At 44.4% G+C, this 21565-nt stretch overlaps 1 protein-coding gene across 1 annotated transcript in view; it reads right to left on the bottom strand.

The window, feature by feature from the left end:
* The window catches only part of TET1 (tet methylcytosine dioxygenase 1), a 1437723-nt gene that overhangs the window by 53531 nt on the left and 1362627 nt on the right, over positions 1 to 21565 (bottom strand). The window contains exon 10 of the mRNA XM_044055524.1: positions 7572 to 7694. Within this exon, the coding sequence (XP_043911459.1) occupies positions 7572 to 7694 (123 nt within the window). The remainder of the gene's footprint in view (positions 1 to 7571; positions 7695 to 21565) is intronic.

The following is a 21565-nucleotide window of genomic DNA, read 5'->3' as shown; positions in this document are numbered from 1 at the left end:
GGAAAGGGAAACTACAGATAAAGCTATAACAGCTTAGCTAACTAAATATCTAACTATTTTATCAAGAAAATATCAACAATTTTTAGAAATATAATAATAGTAAGATTTTTACTGGCCCGAGCTAGCCAGAACCTCCGATCTGTTGCAGTGGCAAACTAGATCTGAGGTAACTCTAGGTGCATCATGGGATAGGGACTTGGCCTCGAGCTACTTGAAGTCCTCGAGCTTTGTAGTAGGCCGACTCGGAGCCGAGGGATCGGCTCCGAACCCATCAGTAAGAATGAACTGCGAGATAGAACAACTTCACATCATTTACTACTATAGCATTAAGAGTCAAGTCAGAAGCCAGAGTTACAGGTGCAAACATTTCTGAATTTCTACATGCATAAAAGGATATTCCTTTAAATCACTTGCAAACATATCACCCTCACTTTTTGCTTGTTATGAATCTTATGCTTACCCACTAAGGCACCTTTTCCCAGAATCTATTAAAACTTCACATTCTCTGCCGCCAAAACTACTCTGCCTTCCAAAAGTATAATACACTTTGTTTGCTTAGTTGCAAGAGATTGACATAAAGGTGACTTGGTAATCCTAGCTTCAGTCTTATGCCATTTCATACATTTTCATTGCATCATGGATGTATAACAGTTTTCACATTTTAATACTGGTATTCTCAGTATTAGTGGAATAGAATTAAGTGACCCATCCTTTCACATCTGGAACAAGTTAGTTCATTAATTGCAACTTTTAGTTTCACAGCAGATTGTTAATTTTCTACTGGAACTTCAGATTTACAAGCAGACAATTCAGTTTTAAAGAAATAAAAGTTATGTTCTTACCATAACGTTCCATGTTAGTTGTCTTCTTCATGCCTTCTTTCTTGCTGGATGGGTTCGGAGCCGACCTCGGCTCCGACTCGGCCACTCTAAAAGCTCGAGAGTTGGTTCCACCGGCTCGAGGCTCCCCTTATAACCCACAATGCTAGGCGGTATTACCTCAGATCTCGTTTGTAAGCTATGCCCAGCCAAAAATAACTCCAGAACCACTGGAAAAGGGAAAAAAACCCACCTCTATAAAAGGAAGGGAAGAAAGTGACCTGAAAACTTGACGAAGGAATATATGCACAGAATAGCATATACCTATATACAATAGAGGTGGTAGAAAGAGAGGTCACAATCAAACTCCTCTAGGTCTGTCCAGGCTAGGGGGAAGGAGGGTGGGACGCAAGAAAGAAGGCGAGAAGAAGACAACTAACATGGAACGTTATGGTAAGAACATAACTTCTATATGTTAAGTTGTCCATCTCGCTTTCATTCTTGCTGGATGGGACCGCGTCCCTAGCACCTTGTCCCGGGTGGCCTATCGGAACAGACTCTTGAGAACAGTGGAACCAAAGTTAGCTCTATGTCTAGAAGCTAAATCCAACTTATAATGAGAAATGAAAGTGTGAGGAGTAGCCCAAGTAGCCGCTGCACAAATGGTGTCAATAGGCAGCCTGTCTTGGAAGGCTATAGAGGTAGCCAAAGCTCTGGTGGAGTGGGCCTTAGGTTTGTTAGGCAGCTTTTGGTGTCTAATTTCATAAGCAAAGGAAATCAGAGATGTTAGCCATCTGGAGAGTGATACCTTGAAACTGAAAGTCCCTTTCTGCCTTCTGCATAAGAGACAAACAACTGGTCAGTTTTTCTGATCTGTTTGGTTCTATCCAAATAATACCTTAACTGACGATGAACATCTAGCCAATGTAATTTTTGTTCAGACCTGTTAGAACAGTTAGGAAAAAACACAGGAGGTCAATGCTTTGATTTAGGTTAGACGCAGAGGCTACTTTAGGTAAAAAGGATGGATTGGTTCGTAAGGACACCCTGTCTTTATGAAACAATAGATATGGTGGTCGACTGCTGAGTGCATGAAGTTCTGAGACCCTTCTAGCTGAAGTAATGGCTACCAGAAAGAGAGTCTTCCAGGATAGCAATTTCAATGAACAGGAAGCTGCAGGTTCGAAAGGGGGAAGAATCAAAGATGTGAGAACTAAATTAAGGTCCCAAGAAGGAGGAGGATTTCTTATAGGAGGTCTGAGAAGAAAAACTCCCTTCAAAAAAGCTTTGCAAAGCTTGTGAGACATGATGGCAGAATCTGAGATGCCCACATGAAAGTTAGAAATAGCTGCCAATTGAACATTAAGAGTAGAAGGAGATGAACCTGCATGGAAGAGTTCAGCTAGAAAATCAAGGACTATTTGGATGGAAGTAGTGAAATGATCTATGTCCCTTCCTTGAGCCCAATATGCAAAACGTTTCCACTTACTAAGATAAATCTTCCGAGTGGAAGATTTATGGGAAGCTATCAAAATATCTTGAACAGAGTGAGATATTTGAGGAAGCCTGGCTAAGGTTGGAACTGGAGGAACCAAGCAGTGAGGTTCAGAGAGGGGAGGGAGCGATGTAAATGACCCGACTGATGGATCAAAAGATCTGGAACTAGGTCCAGATGCCAAGGTTGTTCCAACAGAAATTGATGTAGAAAGGGGAACCAAACCTGTCGAGGCCAGTACGGAGCAATGAGAATCAATGAGGCCTTCTGAGCGACAGCTTTCTGTATCACTTGAGAGATTAGTGGGAAGGGAGGAAATGCATACAGAAGTCCCCGGGGCCAAACTTGGACTAGAGCGTCTCTGCTGGGCTGGCCTGGTAACGGGAATAGGGTGAAATAATCTCTGCACTTGCTGTTTTGGGGAGTAGCAAAAAGGTCGCAGCAAGGCTGACCCCACTTGAGAAAAATTTTCTCCAGAATAGAATCTTTCAGAGACCACTCGTGAGGCATGAGTATAGCTCTGCTCAACTTGTCCGCGATTAGATTGGACTTCCCGGGGATGTGCGTTGCTATCAGAAACCGCTGAGAAGAAATCGCCCATTGCCACAGTCTGAGTGCTTCTCGACATAGGGGATAGGACCTGGTTCTGCCTTGTTTGTTGATATACCACACTACAGACATATTGTCCGTCTGGATTGCTATCGTTCCAAAGGGAAGAGAGTCTTGAAGGGCTTGCAATGCTAAAAGCACTGCTCTCATCTCTAGAACATTTATATGCAAGTGGCATTCGTCTGGTTGCCATATGCCCTGGACTGTTCTGCCCTGATAATGCCCCCCCCACCCGATCAGGGAGGCATCCGTTGTCAGAGTAGCAACCGGAGGGGAAAGAACAAAGGGTCTTCCCAGGAAGAGCTGAGGGGAAGAAATCCACCAAAGAAGATGATTCTTGCATGCTTGTGTAATCATAATGGTGTGGGACATCGGAAGTTGCTGGTACGACCATTGTGTGAAGAGCATCCATTGACGGATTCTCATATGGAATCTGGCTAATAGAAGTAGAGGGATAGCAGCTGCCATAATCCCCAGTACTTTCAGAACTAATCTGGCTTTGACTCTGTTGCTGTGGAAGAGAAGGGAGACCAGTTTGCGTATGTCTGTTATTCTTTGGTCTGTTAGTCTCGCAGACATGTTGACTGTGTCTAGATTTGCGCCTATGAAGGTAATAGCACGACAAGGTGACAAAACAGACTTTTCGCAATTTATTGAGATGCCTAACTTTTGACAAGTGCGAAAGGTGTAGTCTCTGGCCATTAGAAGAAGATGCTTGGTAGGAGCTGTGAGGAGCCAGTCGTCCAAATATGGAAACACCTGGAATCCTTGACGTCTCAGGTGAGAAGCTACCACTGCCATGCATTTGGTAAACACCCGGGGGGCAGTGGTGAGACCAAAGGGCAGGGCTCTGAATTGAAAGTGACTGGTTCCCAGCCGGAAGTGGAGGAATCTCCTGGAGCATCTGTTCATTTTTATATGATAGTACGCATCCTGGCGGTCTATAGAGCACATCCAGTTTTCCTTTCCCAAAAGGGGTAGGATGGATTGTAGCGTGACCATCCGAAATCTTGTTTTCTTGACCGACTTGTTCAAGATACTGAGATCCAAAATGGGTCTCCAGTCCCCTGTTTTCTTTGGAACCAAAAAGAATTTGGAGTAGATTCCGGATCCTTGCTGGTCTGCTGGCACTGGCTGAATGGCTCTTTTTGCAAGCAACTTTGAAATTTCCAACGCTGCTTGATCCCTTTGAGTGGGTGGAACATCTGGAAGGCATTTTTTTGATTGATTTGGGATACGAAAGAACGGAATGGAATAGCCTTCGGAAATGATGGACTGTACCCACTTGTCTTGAGTTAGGGATCGCCAGGCTTCTGGGTACAGTGACAATCTTCCCCCGACTGCCTCCGAAGGTGGACAGTCGGGCAACACCTCAGGGATGCTGGAAGGGCTTATCGGAAAAAGTTTCTCGATTGCCCTGGTTCTACGGACCCCCCCTGCCTCTAGGGCGACGTCTACCATTATTGTTCCCCCCTCTGCCTCTGGAGGGGAACCGACTCTGTGCGTCAGGCAAAGTCCCTTGAGATTGTTTGCGGAACCACATTTTCCCACTTTTCTGGCCTTTGGGGTAAGGCCTAGAAGGAGTAGAAAAACGGACTCCGACGGCAGAAAGAGTTTTGCCATCCGTCTCGCACCTTGTCAAGGTTTCTTTCACTTGAGGACCAAAGAGAGATGATCCATCAAATGGGGAATTAGTGAAAGACGTTTTAAAGGGGTCCGCAAAATTGCATAGCCGCATCCAGGCATGCCGGTGTAAGGCAACACCTGTCCCTGTGGCTCTGCTCGCTCCATCAGCCGCATATGAAAGGAGGAGCATGGAGGAGTTAGCTATAGAATTTAGGGTAGCCAGCTGAGCGTTCATCTTGTCCTGAAAACCCACAGCTGTAGGATCCTTCAACATGTCACTCGCTTCCTTGATCAAATCTCTTTGAAGACGAGTGAAATGGCATAGGTAGTTCAGCGAACGCATAGCAAAGGTCGCTGACGAAAACATCCGCTTCCCGTACCTGTCCATAGACCTAGATTCCTTGTTAGGAGGATGGACAGGCACCGAAGGATCAGCTAGTTCCTTCTTAGTGGCAGCAGCTACCACCATAGCATCCACAGAAACTCCCTTGGTCAGAAATTGCTTATCTGCTGGTGCTGTAATAAACTTTGAAGGTCTCCTGGGGGTGGGGTCCACTGAGTCAGGAGCCGTCCAAGCCTTTTTTGCTACCACCTGCATGAGCGGGGCAAAGGGGGGACACCCAGGAGGGGGAAGGGCGAGAGCCAAATGCCTCAAGATACACAGATTCATCCTCCGAAGGGTTAAGGGCTGGCCAATTTCCCCTCTGTTTCAGGATTTCTAGAATGTCTGCAAAGGAGACATCTTCAGAAGGGGAACGGGGGGAACCTTCGGAATCCTCTAAATCTGTGTCAGAGGTGACAGACTCAGGTGAGTCTATGTGCTTCCTCTTACACTTTCTCTTCCTAGGGGGCTCCCCTGCCAATTCAGGAGAGGCCTTGGAAGAGGATGAGATCCCCACAGGGGATTCTTGAGGAGCTGGCTCTCTGCGGTCTGGGATGAGGGAGTGAGTAGACATAACCTGAGGCACCGAAGATGGAGGGGCGGACGGAGCCGACTGTGGAGTTGAACAAGGTTCCAACACACTCCGCATGACCTCGAACGCACCCCTGTCAGGCAGAGCCAGAGGTCCCCGCTCCGAAAAGCTGAGAACCCCCCTCAGCACCGAAAGTGATGGCTCCGAGGCCGATGTCAGAGCCGAACTCACCAGCGCCGAAGCACCGAGAGGGAGAGCGGGGTCGGACAAGGGTCCGATGCCACTCACCCCCTCGGAGCCGACGAGGGAAGTCCGGCGCCGAGATTCTTCAAAGGAAGAAATCGGAGCCGATGACGGAACCGAAGACAATTGTATCGGCTCCGACGCTACCACAGTCTCGGTTCCGAAACGCCCCGGCTCCGAGCTCAAAGGAGTCGGAGGAGGAACATTTTGAGGGATAGGGTCAAGCATCGACTGATGAGTCGGGCTCTGAAGCATTTGGGCCAGTGCCTCGGACTTAAGAAGTCGACTCACTACCCTCTGAAGGTCATGATCCGAAAGCCTCGATGACCTAGAGGAGTGAGATCTATGGCTCCGTTCAGACAGCAAGGGAGACGCTGGAGCCGAATGAACGGAGCCAAGGGACGGTGACCTAGACCTCTTTCTAGAGTCTGATCGGAGCCGACACAGGAATTTCCAATGCCTCGGCTCCAGCCGGAGCCGAGGGAACCACAGAAGCTGCAGTCTGAGACTCATCGGCTCCAGCTGGAGCCGATGTAGCAGTAGGTTTCGAAGCCTTAGGCCTCGACTCAGAAGCTGGAGTCGAGGACCTAGAAGCCTTAGAGGGTTTGCCCGAAGTAGCAGTAAGGGAACCCTCAGGCTTAAGCAAACCTCTTAGAATGAGTTTGTTTTTTCTTTCCTGCAGGACTCTAGGGCTGAAGCCATGGCATACAGCACAAGAGTCCTGCAGGTGTAAAGGTCCCAGGCAGTACACACAAGAAGTGTGACCGTCTGTCAGAGACATTTTCTGACAGCACGAGTCACACTTCTTGAAGCCTGAGACCTTCGAATCCCTGGACATTACAAGGAACAAGTGCAACCAAACACAACACAAACACACTGATTACACTATACACAAAATAACAATAAGTTAAATTAAATAAAATTACTCTAGTTTAATAAGAGTCCCTACAGAAAAACACACACACTCCAAGGGAATGGGAGGGCCCGAAGGCCTAAGGGAAGAACTATAAGTTCTTCTGGTAAAAAAAGGATGAAGAACAAGGAGGAAGGGATAAAACCTTTAAAATAAGGGGAAACTGATTAGAAAACTAATTTTAAAGGGTTTTATGAACTTTTTTAAAACTATTTCCTACACTAACCTGAAGCCGGTGAAGCAACACGTCTCGATAGCTGTAGCGGCAAACGAGATCTGGGGTAATACCGCCTAGCATTGTGGGATATAAGGGGAGCCTCGAGCCGGTGGAACCAACTCTCAAGCTTTTAGAGTGGCCGAGTCGGAGCCGAGGTCGGCTCCGAACCCATCCAGCAAGAATGAAGGCGAGATGGACAACTTAACATCGTGCCATTAACTAATAACATTCTACTAAAGGTACCACCTTTCAGAGTTCTTGGATCACTTTGCAACTCCTATGTCTTATGTTAGTTGGCAATGCTTTTTTTTAATCTGTCCACCACCAGAATTTCTAATATTTTCATTTTACTGTTATAATCAGGATCTAACCACAGCTCTTACTAGTTTGTTGGCATCAACAATTCAGTTATGCAGTTTTACAGCTTCTACTTCAGAAGTCAACCTGGCCCTTCCTGTCAGTTTCCTTTCACGTTTTACTGTTGAGATTAGCCTCCTCTGTGGCCATATAGGTTTTTAACACTTCTCCAGCCAGATGGGATGAAATAATTTTGGCCCATTCTGACACATTCCAGTTCTTTTGGGTGGCATGTCTTTCAATAATTACTAATCAGGACTCAATATCATCCTCTTTGCTTAGCTTAACAAGGGTAGGTTCAGTTCTTGGGGATAGCAGCTACTTTAGTCAGGCCAATTAGTTGCTGTTGTAGCAGCGTAAGCTTCTGATTAGTCTCTACCTTGGACTAAACTAAAGCATTCAATAAGTCCTCCACAGTTCTGAGTGTAAAAAGAAACAACAGGATATAATGTCTCTGGCTTCACAATTTCCACAGGAACATTTAGCTCAACCACTGCAATCACTAGTCAGCAGAGGAAATGCAAAAAAAAAAAAAAAAAAATGTTTACTGGCAAGTCCCTGGACATTGCCCACATTCTCCAACAATAAGTCTTTAGAACCACTGGAGACGCTAATATCTAAAAAGGGGTCTACTTCACATGGTCGACAGGCCATATGATCGACATCCATTTGGTCGACAGTTCATTTGGTCGACAAGCATGTTATGTGGGGGGATTCACCTCCCAGACCCCCCAATGTGGGGGGCTGTGCCCCCCCAACTATATATATCAACTCCAGGGTCGCACAACATTGGGGAGGGGGGCAAATCTGCTTGTCGTCCAAATGAGCTGTCAAATGAGTGTCGATCATATGGCCTGTCGACCATCTCAGGTAGACCCCTAAAAAGACATAGGTTTGCTTAAATAATCAAGTGAAAATACCAGGAACATAGCTTTTTGTCAGATAATTCCACACAACTACTTACACTATCTTAGACATAAGGTTCACTGTCCATAGAGGTAACACCATGACACAGGCTGAAATCCCACATATCCCCCAACATCAGGCTATTTTTTTCTGCTCCATAACAAAACTTTTCATCTCAAAATTCCTCAGTACACATTTGCAATAGGCTTTGACAGGGCTATCCATCTCCAAGAACCACAAATCCTTGGGTAAAGCCGTTTCTGTACTCCAATGGTGAACCTCTAATACAAGGAACCAACTTTCTCATCTGGAGCTTCCAGGTTGCATTATTTTATACACAACTAAACTGACAATTACTTTCTTATTATTCTAGCTAATGCAATTAATTATCTGGCTAATTTGTTTATGAAACTAAAGATACAGGGACATACTCCATTTTCAACATACAAGATGTTACTACATACATATAATATGAGTTTATGCCAAAGAAATGAAAGTACAGTTGTGTACACTTACCATAAATGTAGATGTTAGAGTATATTCACTGTTGCAGTCATCACATTTGGGTTATCCCTGCCAGGGTAGCCCTCGGCCGGCCCGAATACCAGAGGCTTAGTATTTCTGCATCGTTCCTGTCACTTCAGGACTGAAGTCAAGTCGTCAGTAGTATAAAGTAAGGCAGCTGACGCCATTACATCAGTTTTTCCTGCCCTAACCTGTCAGGACCCCCCAAGTAGGAGCCAGGTTCTGGTGGAAGAACCCCACCAGTAGAAAGTAAATACTAATATGTCCCTTGTGAGGAAAGAGAAGAAAAAAGTGGGATGGATGGAGGGAGGGAAACCAGGACTGCAACAGTGAATACACTCGAACATCTACATTTATGGTAAGTGTACACAACTGTACTATGTTCTTCGTGTTTCACTGTTGCAGTCATCACATTTGGGTTGATTCCCAAAGCTGAGGAAATGGGTCGAGGTAGTCAAGGAAACTAGGGGCTGGCTAGGATGCCCTGCAAGACTGCAGAGGCAAACCCTGCCCTGGATTTGTAGAAGACAGGTAGGTGGTCATGTTTGGTAAAAGTGTGAGCAGATGTCCAGGTGGCAGCCTCTAGGATGTCCCTGGTGGGGGCTCCTCTGAGGAAAGCTGCAGAGGTGGAGGCTGCTCTGGTGGAGTGAGTCCTGACCCCCTTAGGGGGAGGCTTTCTGTGTTGTTTGTAGCAGAAATGGATGCAGTGTGCTATCCATTTGGAAATGGTTTGTTTGGAGATGACTTTGCCTTCTGCCCCTGTAGCAAAGCTAACCAGCAATTGGTCGGACTTTCTGAAGGATTTAGTACTGTCTAGATAGAATCTGAGCTGTCTGTGCACATATAGAGAGTGCAGGATCCTTTCCCCTCTTGTTCTGGGAATTAGGAAAAAAGGTGGGCAAATTAATGGATTGGTTGAGAGCCACACTGGACACCACCTTGGGCATGAAGGATGGGTTAGTCCTGAGGGATACCCTGTCAGCATGGAAGATGATGAAGGGTTCCACAGCCATGAGTGCTTGCATCTTGGAGACTCTTCTGGCTGAAGTGATGGCCAGAAGGAAAGCTGTCTTCCAGGAGAGAAATTTTAGCTCTGCAGCAGAAGCTGGTTCAAAGGGGGGCAGGGTGAGCTTTTCCAACACAAAGTTAGTGTCCCAAGCTGGGGTTGTTGCTCTTCTGGGTGGCCTCAAGTTGCTAGCCCCTCTTAGGAACTGTTTGATCAAGGGGTGTGAGAAAAGGGGTTGCTCAGTGGGAAAATGAGCAGAGATAGCAGATGCACGAATTTTAATAGAGGAAAAAGACAGGCCACTGTGTAGTAGGTCAGCTAAGTAACCCAGGCAAAGCACAGAGACTCAGAGCCTCAGGAAGCCCCATTGGGTGGCCCATGCTCTTCCGGGACCTCACCAGAAGCTCCCACTGATGAGGTTCCCAGGAATAGAGTTTGTAAGAGGAAACATTTAGACTCCCCTCAGGAGTCCCTAACATCTGATAATGACTTGGATGAATCAGAAGGGTCCCCATGGTCCCCCTCTGAGGATATCTCATTTGCAGAGATACTTGAAATCCTCAGGCAGAGGGGTGACTGGCAGTCCACAAACCCTACTGAAGATGAGTCAGTTCTCCTGAAGGTTTTCGGGTCTCAGACCTCCACCTCTTGGGTGTCTCCGCCCTTCGATGCTTATGCAGCTGGTCTCATGAAGGTCGTGGGAGTCTCTGGACAGCATGGAGCCTGTCCCTAGGAGGCCTAATAAGTTCATATCTGCCCCCCCCCAAAGATAAATCCTTCTTAACCAAAGGTGTGCCAGTTGATGCCATGGTGGTGGCAGCAACCACCAAAAAGGAAATGTCAGAAACTTCCTCTTCTATCCATCCTCCTAACAGAGACTCCAGGATCATGAATAGTAGGTCAGCTAAGTAATCCAGGATGAGAGGGAGAGAAGGCTGTGCCATATTGGCTCCATTATCCTGAATCCAGGTGCAGAGCCTTTTCCATTTTCAGCATAAGACTTTCTAGTGCTAGGGCATCTGGCCTAATGTATAACATCTAGAACCTGTTTACTGAGGCTGGCAGATTGATCGGGGGTTAGGGAATACGCCAAGCTGTCAAAATGAGTGTCTGCAATTGGGGATGCATGAATTCCACTTCCCTCTGGTTCAGGAGGTTTGGAATCTGAGGTAGATGCCATGGTGGCAGTGGGGACAGGCTGCACAGCAAGGGGTACCAGTGCTGGCGAGGCCAGTCTGGAGCTATAAGAATTGTCCTTGGTTTTTCCTCCTTTATTTTGAGCAGTACCCTGGGGATGGGAGGTAGTGGAGGAAAGGCATAGACCTATAGATTGATCCAGGGGAAGGACAGGGCATACACTTTCCAAGCCATGCAGTGGTGCTTCCTGGTGCAGAATTTTCTGAGCTAATAGTTGGTGTGGGAGGCAAAGAGGTCGACCTTCAGGGTGGCCCATTTCTGAGTTATTAAAGTGAAGGTTCTTCTGTTGAGTGGCCACTTGTGTAGGTCCAGAAGATTTCTGCTTTATTGGTCTGCCAGAGAGTTGAGAGAACCTGGTAGGAAATGTGCTAACAGGTGGAGTTGCATGGCAGAGGCCGTGTGCCAAAGGGTCATGACCAGCCTGCATAGAGGGTAGGAGTGAGTCCCTCCCTGCTTGTTGATATACCACATTACAGTGGTGTCTGTTTTGATCTGGAGAGCCCCTGGGGAGAGAAGGGGCTTGAAAGCTATCCAGGGATGCATGACAGCCATCATCTCTTTTTGGTTGATGTGCAGAGGGATTTGCTGTGGGCTCCATTGGCTCTGTATGCACCTGCCGTACAGGTGTGCACCCCAGGCATAGTCTGATGCATCTCTGGTGAGGGTCTGGGTGGCGGGGAGTGGTGAAAAAAGTAGTCCCTTGTTGTGGGAGCATGCTGTTGCCCACCACAGACAATCTTTTCTGAGGCAAGGAATTATAGGTATAAGAGTCTCCAGGTCTTGAGAATGTTGACACCAAAGGCTTTTTAGGTATCACTGAAGTTTCCTCATATGTAGTCTGGCATATGGAATGAGTAGTATGCAAGATGTCATGAACCCCACAGCTTGCAGGATCTTCCTTGCAGATAGCTGGGGTCTGGTGGCTAGTTGAGAGAAGTAGGCTGTCCGGAAACTTTGCTTTTCTGGTGTAAGGAATGCCATCTGGGATGCTGTGTCCAGGCTTGCTCCCAGGAATATAATCCTTTGGGTGGGCACCTGTTTGGATTTTGTTTCATTGATTGTGTACCCTAGGGAGGTTAGTAGGAACTTACAGGTGATTGAACAGCTTTTCCTGGCTGTCTGCCTGAATTAGGCAGTCATTTAAGTATGGGTAAATCTGGATATTCCTTTGTCTGCAAAAGGCAATGGCCGGAGAGAGACATTTTGTGAAAACTCTGGGAGCAGTAGATAAGCCAAGGGGAAGCACAGAGAACTGAAAGTGCTGAAATCCTGCCCTGAAACAGAGATATTTCCTGTATGATTACCTGATAGGAATATGGAGGTAGGCCTCTTTTAGATCTAGGGTGGCTAGCCAAGCATCCTTGGAGAGCATGGGTAGCAGCTGCTGGAGGGTGAGCATTTTGAATTTTGGGATCACCAGGAAGGTGTTTAGAATGGATAGATCGAGGACGGGGTGCCAGGTGCCCTCTTTTCAGGGTACCAGAAAGTCTGGAGTAGAAACCTTGGCTTCTCTGTTCTGCAGGAAAGTGCTCTACTGCCCTCATAGAGAACAGGGAAAGGACTTGCTTTTGTGCCTCTGCTCACTGGTTTGGAGGTAGATCTGGGAACCTTTTTGCGGTAAGTAGGGTGTGGAAAGAAAATTTGTATCCCTGGGACACTATGTTGAGAACCCAGCGGTCGTTGGTAATGGTGGCCCAGGTGCTTGCGTGAAAGGAGAGTTTTCCTCCTAGGGGTAAGTGAAGGTGGGCAGAGGGAGGGGATGGGGGAGGTGAGTCATTGTAAGTTCTTACAATAAGGGGGTGGCTTAGAACTCCCTGGTTTTGAAGTGGAGATAGCCTACTGCTTAGATCTCTGCATTCCCTGTGGCTGCTGTCTGGGTGGTCTGGTTCCCCGGGGTCTGGGCTAGACTGGCTTAGTGGGAGGAGGAAAGGACCAGTACTTGGTGGGACAATGCCTGCTGAACCTAGGTGTCTGGACCTGTAAGAAATCCTTAACTGTTTGCATAGATTTTACTTTTTCTTCCATATTTTTTAAGACCTCTTCTGCCTTAGTGGCAAATAAGTTGTCTTTCTGCAAGGGGCATCCAACAATTTAGATTTGACATGGTCTGGCAAGGGCTGTTCCTTAAGCCATGCATGCCTTCTAATGACAGTTCTGGTGACTGCTGCCCTGCAAGAAGCTTCTAGGATGTCAAAACTACAGTGCAAGGTGTGTTTAGTTACTTGACTTGCAGAATGCATTGACTCTTGTAACTCTTTAGATTCTGCACAAGCAGGAAAGGAAGACATTTTTTGTTTGAGGAGTTCCAGGGTATGCTGCTGAAATGTTAGCATATGGAACTGACAATTTAGTGCTCTGATAGCAAGAGTAGCTGAGGTGTACACTTTTTTACCCCATCTGTCTAGTGCTTGGGAATCCCAGTCTGAGGGGATGGGATTCTTAGCAGAGGTTGCTTTAATCCCTTTAGGTCCTTGAGAAATTACCTCAGGGTCAGCAGTAGGATTTTTAAAAAGAACTTTGTGCGAGTCAGGGACTCTATAGTACCTGTCTGGTTTTCTGGGTGAAGGAGGGAGGGTGTCAGGAGTCATGCTGGATTCCAGGAAAACATCCTCCACAACATCCAGGACTGGGGCAATGGCCAAAGGTCTGTGCTGTGGAAGATCTAAAAATTCCCTGAATCTCTTTTTAGACCGAGGGTAGTCCTGACTCTCCCATTGGAAATGCTGCCTTAAGGTATGAAGGGTTTCCCCAAAGGAAAAATCCTCTGGGGGAGAGGCAGAAGGGATGGAATCCTCTGCATCAGAATCCTCATAAGTAGAGAGAGGTTGCATGTCTTCATATTCAGATGCATCAGATTCATCTGACTCTTGTTCAGACAAAACTACAGGGGACAGATCTCTTTTCCTTTTGGAGGGGGTAGCTTGGCTTCCTCTGATCAGCATGATAAGATGTTCTGCCATTTTAAGCATTTGAGACTGAGGCAAGGAAGCAGATGCCTGAGACTGGGTCATCTATTTCTTGGCTGTGTTTTATACCCTGGGCCTAAGAAACTCGGTAGTTTTCGAAGGAATGGTAGTCGCAAAAGAAGACATCAGTTTGTGTCGAGAAACGGTAGTTCGGAGAACTTCCTTGGAAGCCGGTGCCTGCTCAGCAGCTCCGGACCCATCCAAGGTAGAGACGACCACAGGATCCTTAGTCGAAGAAGAGTTTTGTGGCATACCAGACTCCGAAAGGGTCTCGGTAGCGGCCTTTGAATCCACAGAAGTGGACATCAGGGGCTGCGAAAGCTCCTCACTGAGGACCAGAGAACTGACGACTAGCTTAATGGAAGCATCGTTGGTAGGTTTGGACCTGTGCAGTCTGTCTTTGTCTTTATCTTTACGTTTTTTTGGAAGATCTGCTGTTGGATGGCTTACCGAAGCCATATCGAAGTTTGAGGACTGTAAGCGAAAATATCTAGCTACAATAAGGGCCTGATGATGGATAGTTCTGGTGTTGAACAAAGCACAGAAGCGACAGCGGGGGACATCGTGGTTTGGGCCTAAACAAGTGATGCAGTAAGAATGCTAGTCTCGGTGTGGTATTTGCTTTCCACAGGCGAGACAGTTGTTAACTTTTTCTGACATCGGTTAGTGCAAGAAAAAAGGATCCCCAATGGGGTACTTAGATTTAGAAAACGTCAGCTTCAAATCGGCAGACGAAACTCAGGTAGCAGCCGACTGGCACTCGTGCGAACTGCTTCTGCTTCGGGCTCCATGGCAAGAAAGATTGATGTAATGGCGTCAGCTGCCTTACTTTATACTAGTGATGTCCTGACGTCAGTCCTGAAGCGACAGCAACCGACACAGAAATACTAAGCCTCTGGTATTCGGGCCGGCCGAGGGCTATCCTGGCAGGGATAACCCAAATATGATGACTGCAACAGTGAAACAGGAAGAACATCAGCAGTTCAGTGAATTGAAGCCAATAAAAAAAACACTTTATCAAAAGCCAATTCAATCTTTAAGATGGGCTTTACCATTGAACTTTCATGGAGACGGGTTCCATACTGGCTATGCACTCATCTCCTTAGTAAGTTTTATTAACACCTTTATTAAATCACCACTTAAAACATAGGCACATGTACATTAACAAAAAATAAAACAAACCATATTAACATGTTTTTCATTTGCATACATTATATATGTTTTCTTTCTTCATAACAACTTTCATTTAGCCCATTACATAAATTCTTCAATTCCTGCTTTTCCTTATGCCTCACACCACCTCTTGAACACTATTTTTCATGTATTATTCCTACAAATTCCATTTATTTCTATGTAATTTGCTCCTTTCATCACATTTCCAGTTCTTATATCTCTTTTACAATATTCAGCAATACAGTTGGTTTACATTTTCATTTTCTAGTAATTGCTGTTTGACAGCCAATAGAATTAAATTTAATATGTTATTTCTGTGTTTAGGCAATTTAGATCCTGTGTCCCAGCTCAAAATATTAATTTCTTTAGTTACAGCCATTTCCTCCCCCAATATTTTTGACAGAGTATTCTGTAGGGGATTTTAAAAACTGCCAGCTCATTAAACTCCTAAAAATATGTTCCCAGTTATCTCTTTCTTCCCATCACACCTTCAACATCTGCTGTCTACCTGAGGAAAATTTCTTTGAAGTCTGCTTGGTGTATAAAAATACCTATGCAGCCACCTCCAAGTAAAAATCCTAAACCTTCTGGACTTTTTTTTTTGCATAGTTGGGAGCCATACAAGTCCTCCCATTGTTCCTGTTGTAAATTACTTTTTTGGTCTCTTCCTAATCTTTTCTAACCTTCTCTGATGCTTACAGTTATTATGCAATATTTTATGCCCTACTAATTATCCCTTTTTTAACAGCAGCTACCATTCTTAGACTCAACTAAAAAATCTACCAGAGGACTCCCCTATCACTTTACCTGTACTCCCCTATCTCTTTACCTGTACTCTGACTGCAATCCTTGGTAGGGAAGGACATAGATTAGTTCATACATCTCTAACTTGCAGTCCAAACTTCTTCCTGGCCTGATCCTACTCCATTACCTTTCCCTCCCTAGTTATTTGCTCCCAATACCTTGATTTATTTACCATTTTTTTCCAGTAAATACCTCCTTTCTCCATTCCTGTGTTGGCTTACTTCTTAGAATAACTTATGCAATCTTAGACTATAATATTCTGTACAGTTGTTATTCTCCTCATAGATCTGCATTTAAAATCCCACTCTCTCCTTACTCCTTGAGCCCCCCCCAACTTCATCCTCATCCCTTTACAATTTGAATAACTTTCTGTTGATTTTATGTATATGAGCCTTAAAATGCACAGTTCTATAATATCGTTTCAGATCAAGAAATCTCAAATCACTTTGTTCTACTGGGAGGATCAAAACATTCCACTTAACTCTTGCCCTCTTCCCCTCTCAGATAAATTCCTTCAACTCTTTATTAATTAATGTCTACAACTTCTCCTCCAGTTGACAACAATAAGCCTGACAGGTATATAAAACTAAAAAAAATAAAACATTTTCACTGCTTGTATCTTACTATCCATATCCATAAACAATAGCTTCCAGTTTCTCAGTTTTTGGATTATCTTTTTTCAGTCTCTTCCCACATATCATTAGGTGCCATAACAGAAGCCCTTTTTATCCATATTCCTAAATAACTTCATCTTATTGTGTCCCCATAAATATTGGTACTGCTGAACCAATTCATGTGCTAGTCCACAATTTATGGTTTTATTTAAATTTATGCCTTTGTTTTATCTTCACTAATTTTATATCCTGAAAAGACATGAAACTGTCTCAAAATGTTCCACAACACTGAAATGTCATTTTCTGTATTTATCAAGTATAAAATAATATAACCTATGATTAAATCCAAATTTTGATTAGCAAACCAATTATATCCTTGAATTTCTGAAATTATGGTCATATCTCTAGAACCATAAATGTTCCTAGAAGTGTTGTCAGAAAATGTAAATAACAAACTATTCATCAGAAAGCAGCTTTTGCATTGGTTGCTTTGATTAAATTCTAGGTCTTACACTAGATTTTATATGCAACAATAACCACAGTAAACATACATATTGTAATGTTGCATAAACAGCTTACTATCTCAGTAACCATTCAAACAACACATATACTACCAACAGCACTTTTTTCAAACAGCTTTGAGTTTTATATTAAGTAAAGCAGTTCTGTCCACGTCACTTGATTGTTGAGATATTTAGAGAAATATGAAAATTATTGCAGTACAAATAAGTAGTATAAAGAATTTATGTACTTACCATAACATTACATCTGTGTTGTTCATTTTCATTCATCTTCTATTGTTGGGTTCAGATCTGATCCTTGGATCCAACTCAGCCGTTACTTTAGCTTGTGGCCACCAAAAAACTCTTGAGGTCCTCCCTTATCCATAATGCACCAAATCCTAACATACCTTAGATCTTGTTTGCTTTTTAAATAAAGTAGAAAGAACTACTACAACATTTCTAATAGAATAAGCCATATCTGGAGTGCAGTATGAAGGACAGCCGTGTCCTTATAATCTCTCAGTCTTCCAGAAATCCACAGTGAAAAAGGTTGGGCATTGGTGGGTGGGGAGTTGAGGAAGAATGAAAATAAACAACACAGATGGAACATTATGGTGGTAAATACCTAATGTCTTTATCTGATGTAGTCAATTTTCATTCTGTTCTCTAGTGTTGGGACAGAGTCCCCAGCTACCTGAATTCCCAGGTGGACTCAAAGGAAGGATATTCCTGAGCACAGCTGAGCTAAAGTCTGCTCTTTCCCTTGAGATCAGATCTAGTTTGTAATGAGTAATAAAGGTATGAGGATTGGCCTACATAGCAGTTGCACATATTTCATCCATGGAAGCCCTAGATAGGAATACTGAAGAAGTTACCATGGACCTAGTTGAATGGGCTCTTAGAGGCTTTGGTAAGGATAGACCCAATTTGTCTTAGATAAATGATATGCAGTCCATCAGCCATCTGGCTAAAGTTACCTTTGCAGCTGATTTTCCCAATTTAGAATTTGCAAAGGACACAAATAATTGATCTGTCTTTCTAATATCTTTTGTTTTATGTAGGTAAAAATGAAATTGTCTATAGACATCCAATAAATGTAACATATATTCACTTTTGTTTGCAAATTTAGGAAAGAAGAGTGGCAGGTTAATGGACTAGTTAATACTGGATTCTGACACCACCTTCAGAAGGAAAGAAGCACTGGTATGTAATGTTACTCATCCTTATGAAAAATCAAGTAGGGAGGTTTACAGGACAATGCTTGAAGTTCTGAAATTCTTCTAGCAGAGATAATGACCACTAGAAAGATAGTTTTCCTGGTCAGGAATTTAAGATCACATTTAGCTGCTGGTTCAAAGGGAGAATTAATTAAGGCCTGCAGCACCAAACTTAAATCCCATACCATGGTGAAGTAGGATCTTTATATGGAGGTCTCAGCAGAAGGGTGCCTCTCAGAAAGTCTTTACAAAGCTTAGATGAAGCCAAGGAAGAATTCTCAAATCCAATATGAAAATTAGAGATTGCTGCTAAATGAACTGTAATTGTTGAGGAGCTACTTCCCACATTAAAAATATTGCCAAAAATTCAAGAACACTTTGTACAGGAGCTCAGAAAGGGTCAATGTGTTTCTGCTGTGCCCAAAAAATAAACCTTTTCCATTTACTTCTGAAAGTTTTCTTGTAGAAGCCTTATGAGAAGATAAAAGTATATAATGGACAGGAGAAGACAGCATCCATTGTCTGGCTACTAAGAGAATTGGAGAAACCAGGCTGTTAGCTTGATGTTTGAGAGATCCAAAGAAATCATGTCTGTTGGGTGAGACAGAAGGTCTGAAATCGGATTCAGAATCCAAGATGAGTAACGTAGATGAGGCCAAAGGAAGGGGAACCAAATCTGTTGAGGCCAGTAAGGTGCAATGAGGATGACTTTGCTCTTCAACTTGGCAGCTTTCTGTAGAAATTTTGGAATTAGGGGAGTTGGCAGGTAAGCATAAAGGAGACTGGGGGGGGCAATCATGGAACAGAGTATCCCTCAGTGATTCCCCTGGTGGGAGGATTAGGGCAAATAAGATGCTGTATTTGTTGTTTAGGGGAGAAGCAAAAAGATTGCAGCAAGACTGGCCCCATTGATGGAAAATCAATTATGTCACTTTCATGATGAGAGGCCACCTGTGAGGTAATAGAGTGGACCTGCTCAATTTGTCTGCTATCACGCTGGACTTCCCCGGAATGTGCATTGCTATCAGGAAGTGGTTGAATGAGATCACCCATTGCCACACTTCATGACAAGGAGTAAGGTCTGATTCCTCTTTTTGTTGATGTACCAAACTACTGATGTAAAGTCTGTCTGAATCACAACTGTCCCAAAAGGGAGAGTCTTGGAATGCCCGCATTGCTAAGAGCACTGCTCTCATTTTCAGGACATTGATATGCATGTTGGCCTCTTCAGGGGACCAAATGCCTTGGACTGTCTTCCCCAAGAAGTGCCCCCCCCCCCACCTAATCTGCGAAGTGTCTGTGGTCACTACAGCCTTGGGTTGAAGGAAAACAAATGGGCAACCTTGAAGAATTTAATTGGATTGAATGTACCACCAAAGGTATCTCTTGCATGCCTGAGTGATTCTTATTTGGAATGACATGGAATGACAAAGACTCAACCACTGTGTTGCTAACATCTGTTGAAGAATTCTCTTATGAAATCTTGCTACAGGAACTAAAATTATGGCTGCTGGGATTGATCCCAAGGCCTGAAGGATCAAACGGGCTAAAATTGTGGTACTGTAAATTAATTTCCTGACCTGAAATCTGACAGTCTGCAATCCTGAGAGAGGAAGAGAAGCTGTCAATGAAATCTTGTTGAAATTTACTCCTATGAATTCCAAAATTTGAGGTGGTTGTAACTGAGATTTGTTGTAGTTTATGTTCATCCCCAGAAGGGAGCAAGTCTGGAGTGCCTGATCTCTTACTTTTATTAGTAGATGTCTGGTTGGCACAGTAATGAGCCAGTCATCTAAGTATGGAAACACTCAGCATCCCTGCAGTCTCAAGTGAGCTGCCACCACTGCCATGCATTTGGTGAACAGTGGTGAGGGTAAATGGCAGTGCTCTAAACTGGTAGTGACTGACTCCCAGACGGAAGCATAAATACTGTTTAGATTGTTTTTTTCATTTTTATGTGATAATATGCATCCTGAAGGTCTATCAAGCACATCCAGTCATCCTTGCCTAGAAAAAGCAAAATAGACTGAACTATGACCATCTGAAACTTTGTGTGTTGAACTGCTTTGTTCAATTCGCTGAGCTCCAGACTTGATCTCCAGCCCCAGTTTTCTTTGGCACTAAATAGAAACTTGAGGGACTCTATGTGGTTTAGACGGACCTCTTGGATGACTCTTATTTCTAGCAGCTTTTGTATTTCTAGTGCTGCTGCTTTCTTCTGACTGGGTGGAACATCTGGAATTTTGCATACAGGTGGATGTAGTAGGGAAAAGGGAATTACATAACCTCTGTAAGTAATCCTCTGCACCCAAGTGTCTTTTGTTATATCTAGCCAGGCTATCTGGTGCATGGAAAAGCAACCCTCAACTGCCTCCACAGCTGGGCAATCTGGCCTCCTTTCAAGAACGCTGATAGGGTCTGTCAAAGAAGGAATCTCTGGGCCTCTGGTTCTGCGGGCCTCCCCTACTGCATGGGCATTGTCGTCCATTGGAGTTCCTCCGTCTGCCCCTGGGGGAGCTATCTCCATGTGTATCTTGAAACGGACTGTAGGACTTTCTGAACCACATTGTTTGACCTTCTCATTGATTCCTAGAGAAGGATCTTTGAGGCATTTAAACATATGCCCACTGCACAGAAGGTCTTTCCATCTTTCTCACACCTGGAAAGTGTGTCTTTAATTTTACAGACAAACAACAAACAATTTCAAAAGGAGCACTGACGAACAAGGACGTGAAGGGCTCCACAAATTCACACAGGCGCATCCAGGGATAACTCCTAATAGAAATGCCTGAACCCACTGCCCTTGATGCACCTTCAGCTGCATGCAAGATAAGCCTCTTGGATGAATTAGAAATAGCCTGTAGAGTAGCCAACTGAGAAGCTACAGAAGTTTGAGCCTCAACAGTACTGGCTCTAGAAACGGATTTTGACAGTTCCTTTATCAAATCCTTTTGTAGTCTCATAAAATCTGATAGGTAATTCAGTGAACTAAGGGCAAAAGTTGCTGAATCATAGACACTATTCCCAAATCTATCCAATGCCCTAGACTCCCTGTTAGGGGGATGGACAGAGGAACTTTGCTCAGCAGGTTCCTTCTTTGTGGCCGCCGCCATGACCATAGCATGTACGGGAATTCTCTTACTCCAGTATTCCTTACCTACCAGTGGAGCCAGAATCTGATTTGGTGTTTTGGGGAATAGCCCAAATGAGTCAGGTTCCTCCCACATCTGTCTAGAGATTAAGTCAAAAGAGCTCATTGGTGGATGGAGTAACCCAGGAGGTAAACAGGCCAGCTCCAAAGACTTCCAGGAATACTGATTCCTCAGGGGAAGGGTTATCAGATATCCAACCACCCCTCTGCTTACAGATCTCAAGCATGTCTCCAAATGAGATGCCATTGGGTGGTGATCTTGGGGACAGCTCTCCTTCAGTGAAATCAGTGTCTTTAGTGAATGACTCCTG

Source organism: Protopterus annectens, chromosome 14.part0, assembly GCF_019279795.1.
Source record: "Protopterus annectens isolate FY-2018-M chromosome 14.part0, PAN1.0, whole genome shotgun sequence".
Lineage (NCBI taxonomy): Eukaryota > Metazoa > Chordata > Ceratodontiformes > Protopteridae > Protopterus > Protopterus annectens.
The sequence above is the reverse complement of the archived record's forward strand: the minus strand, read 5'-3'. Positions and strand labels throughout refer to the sequence as shown.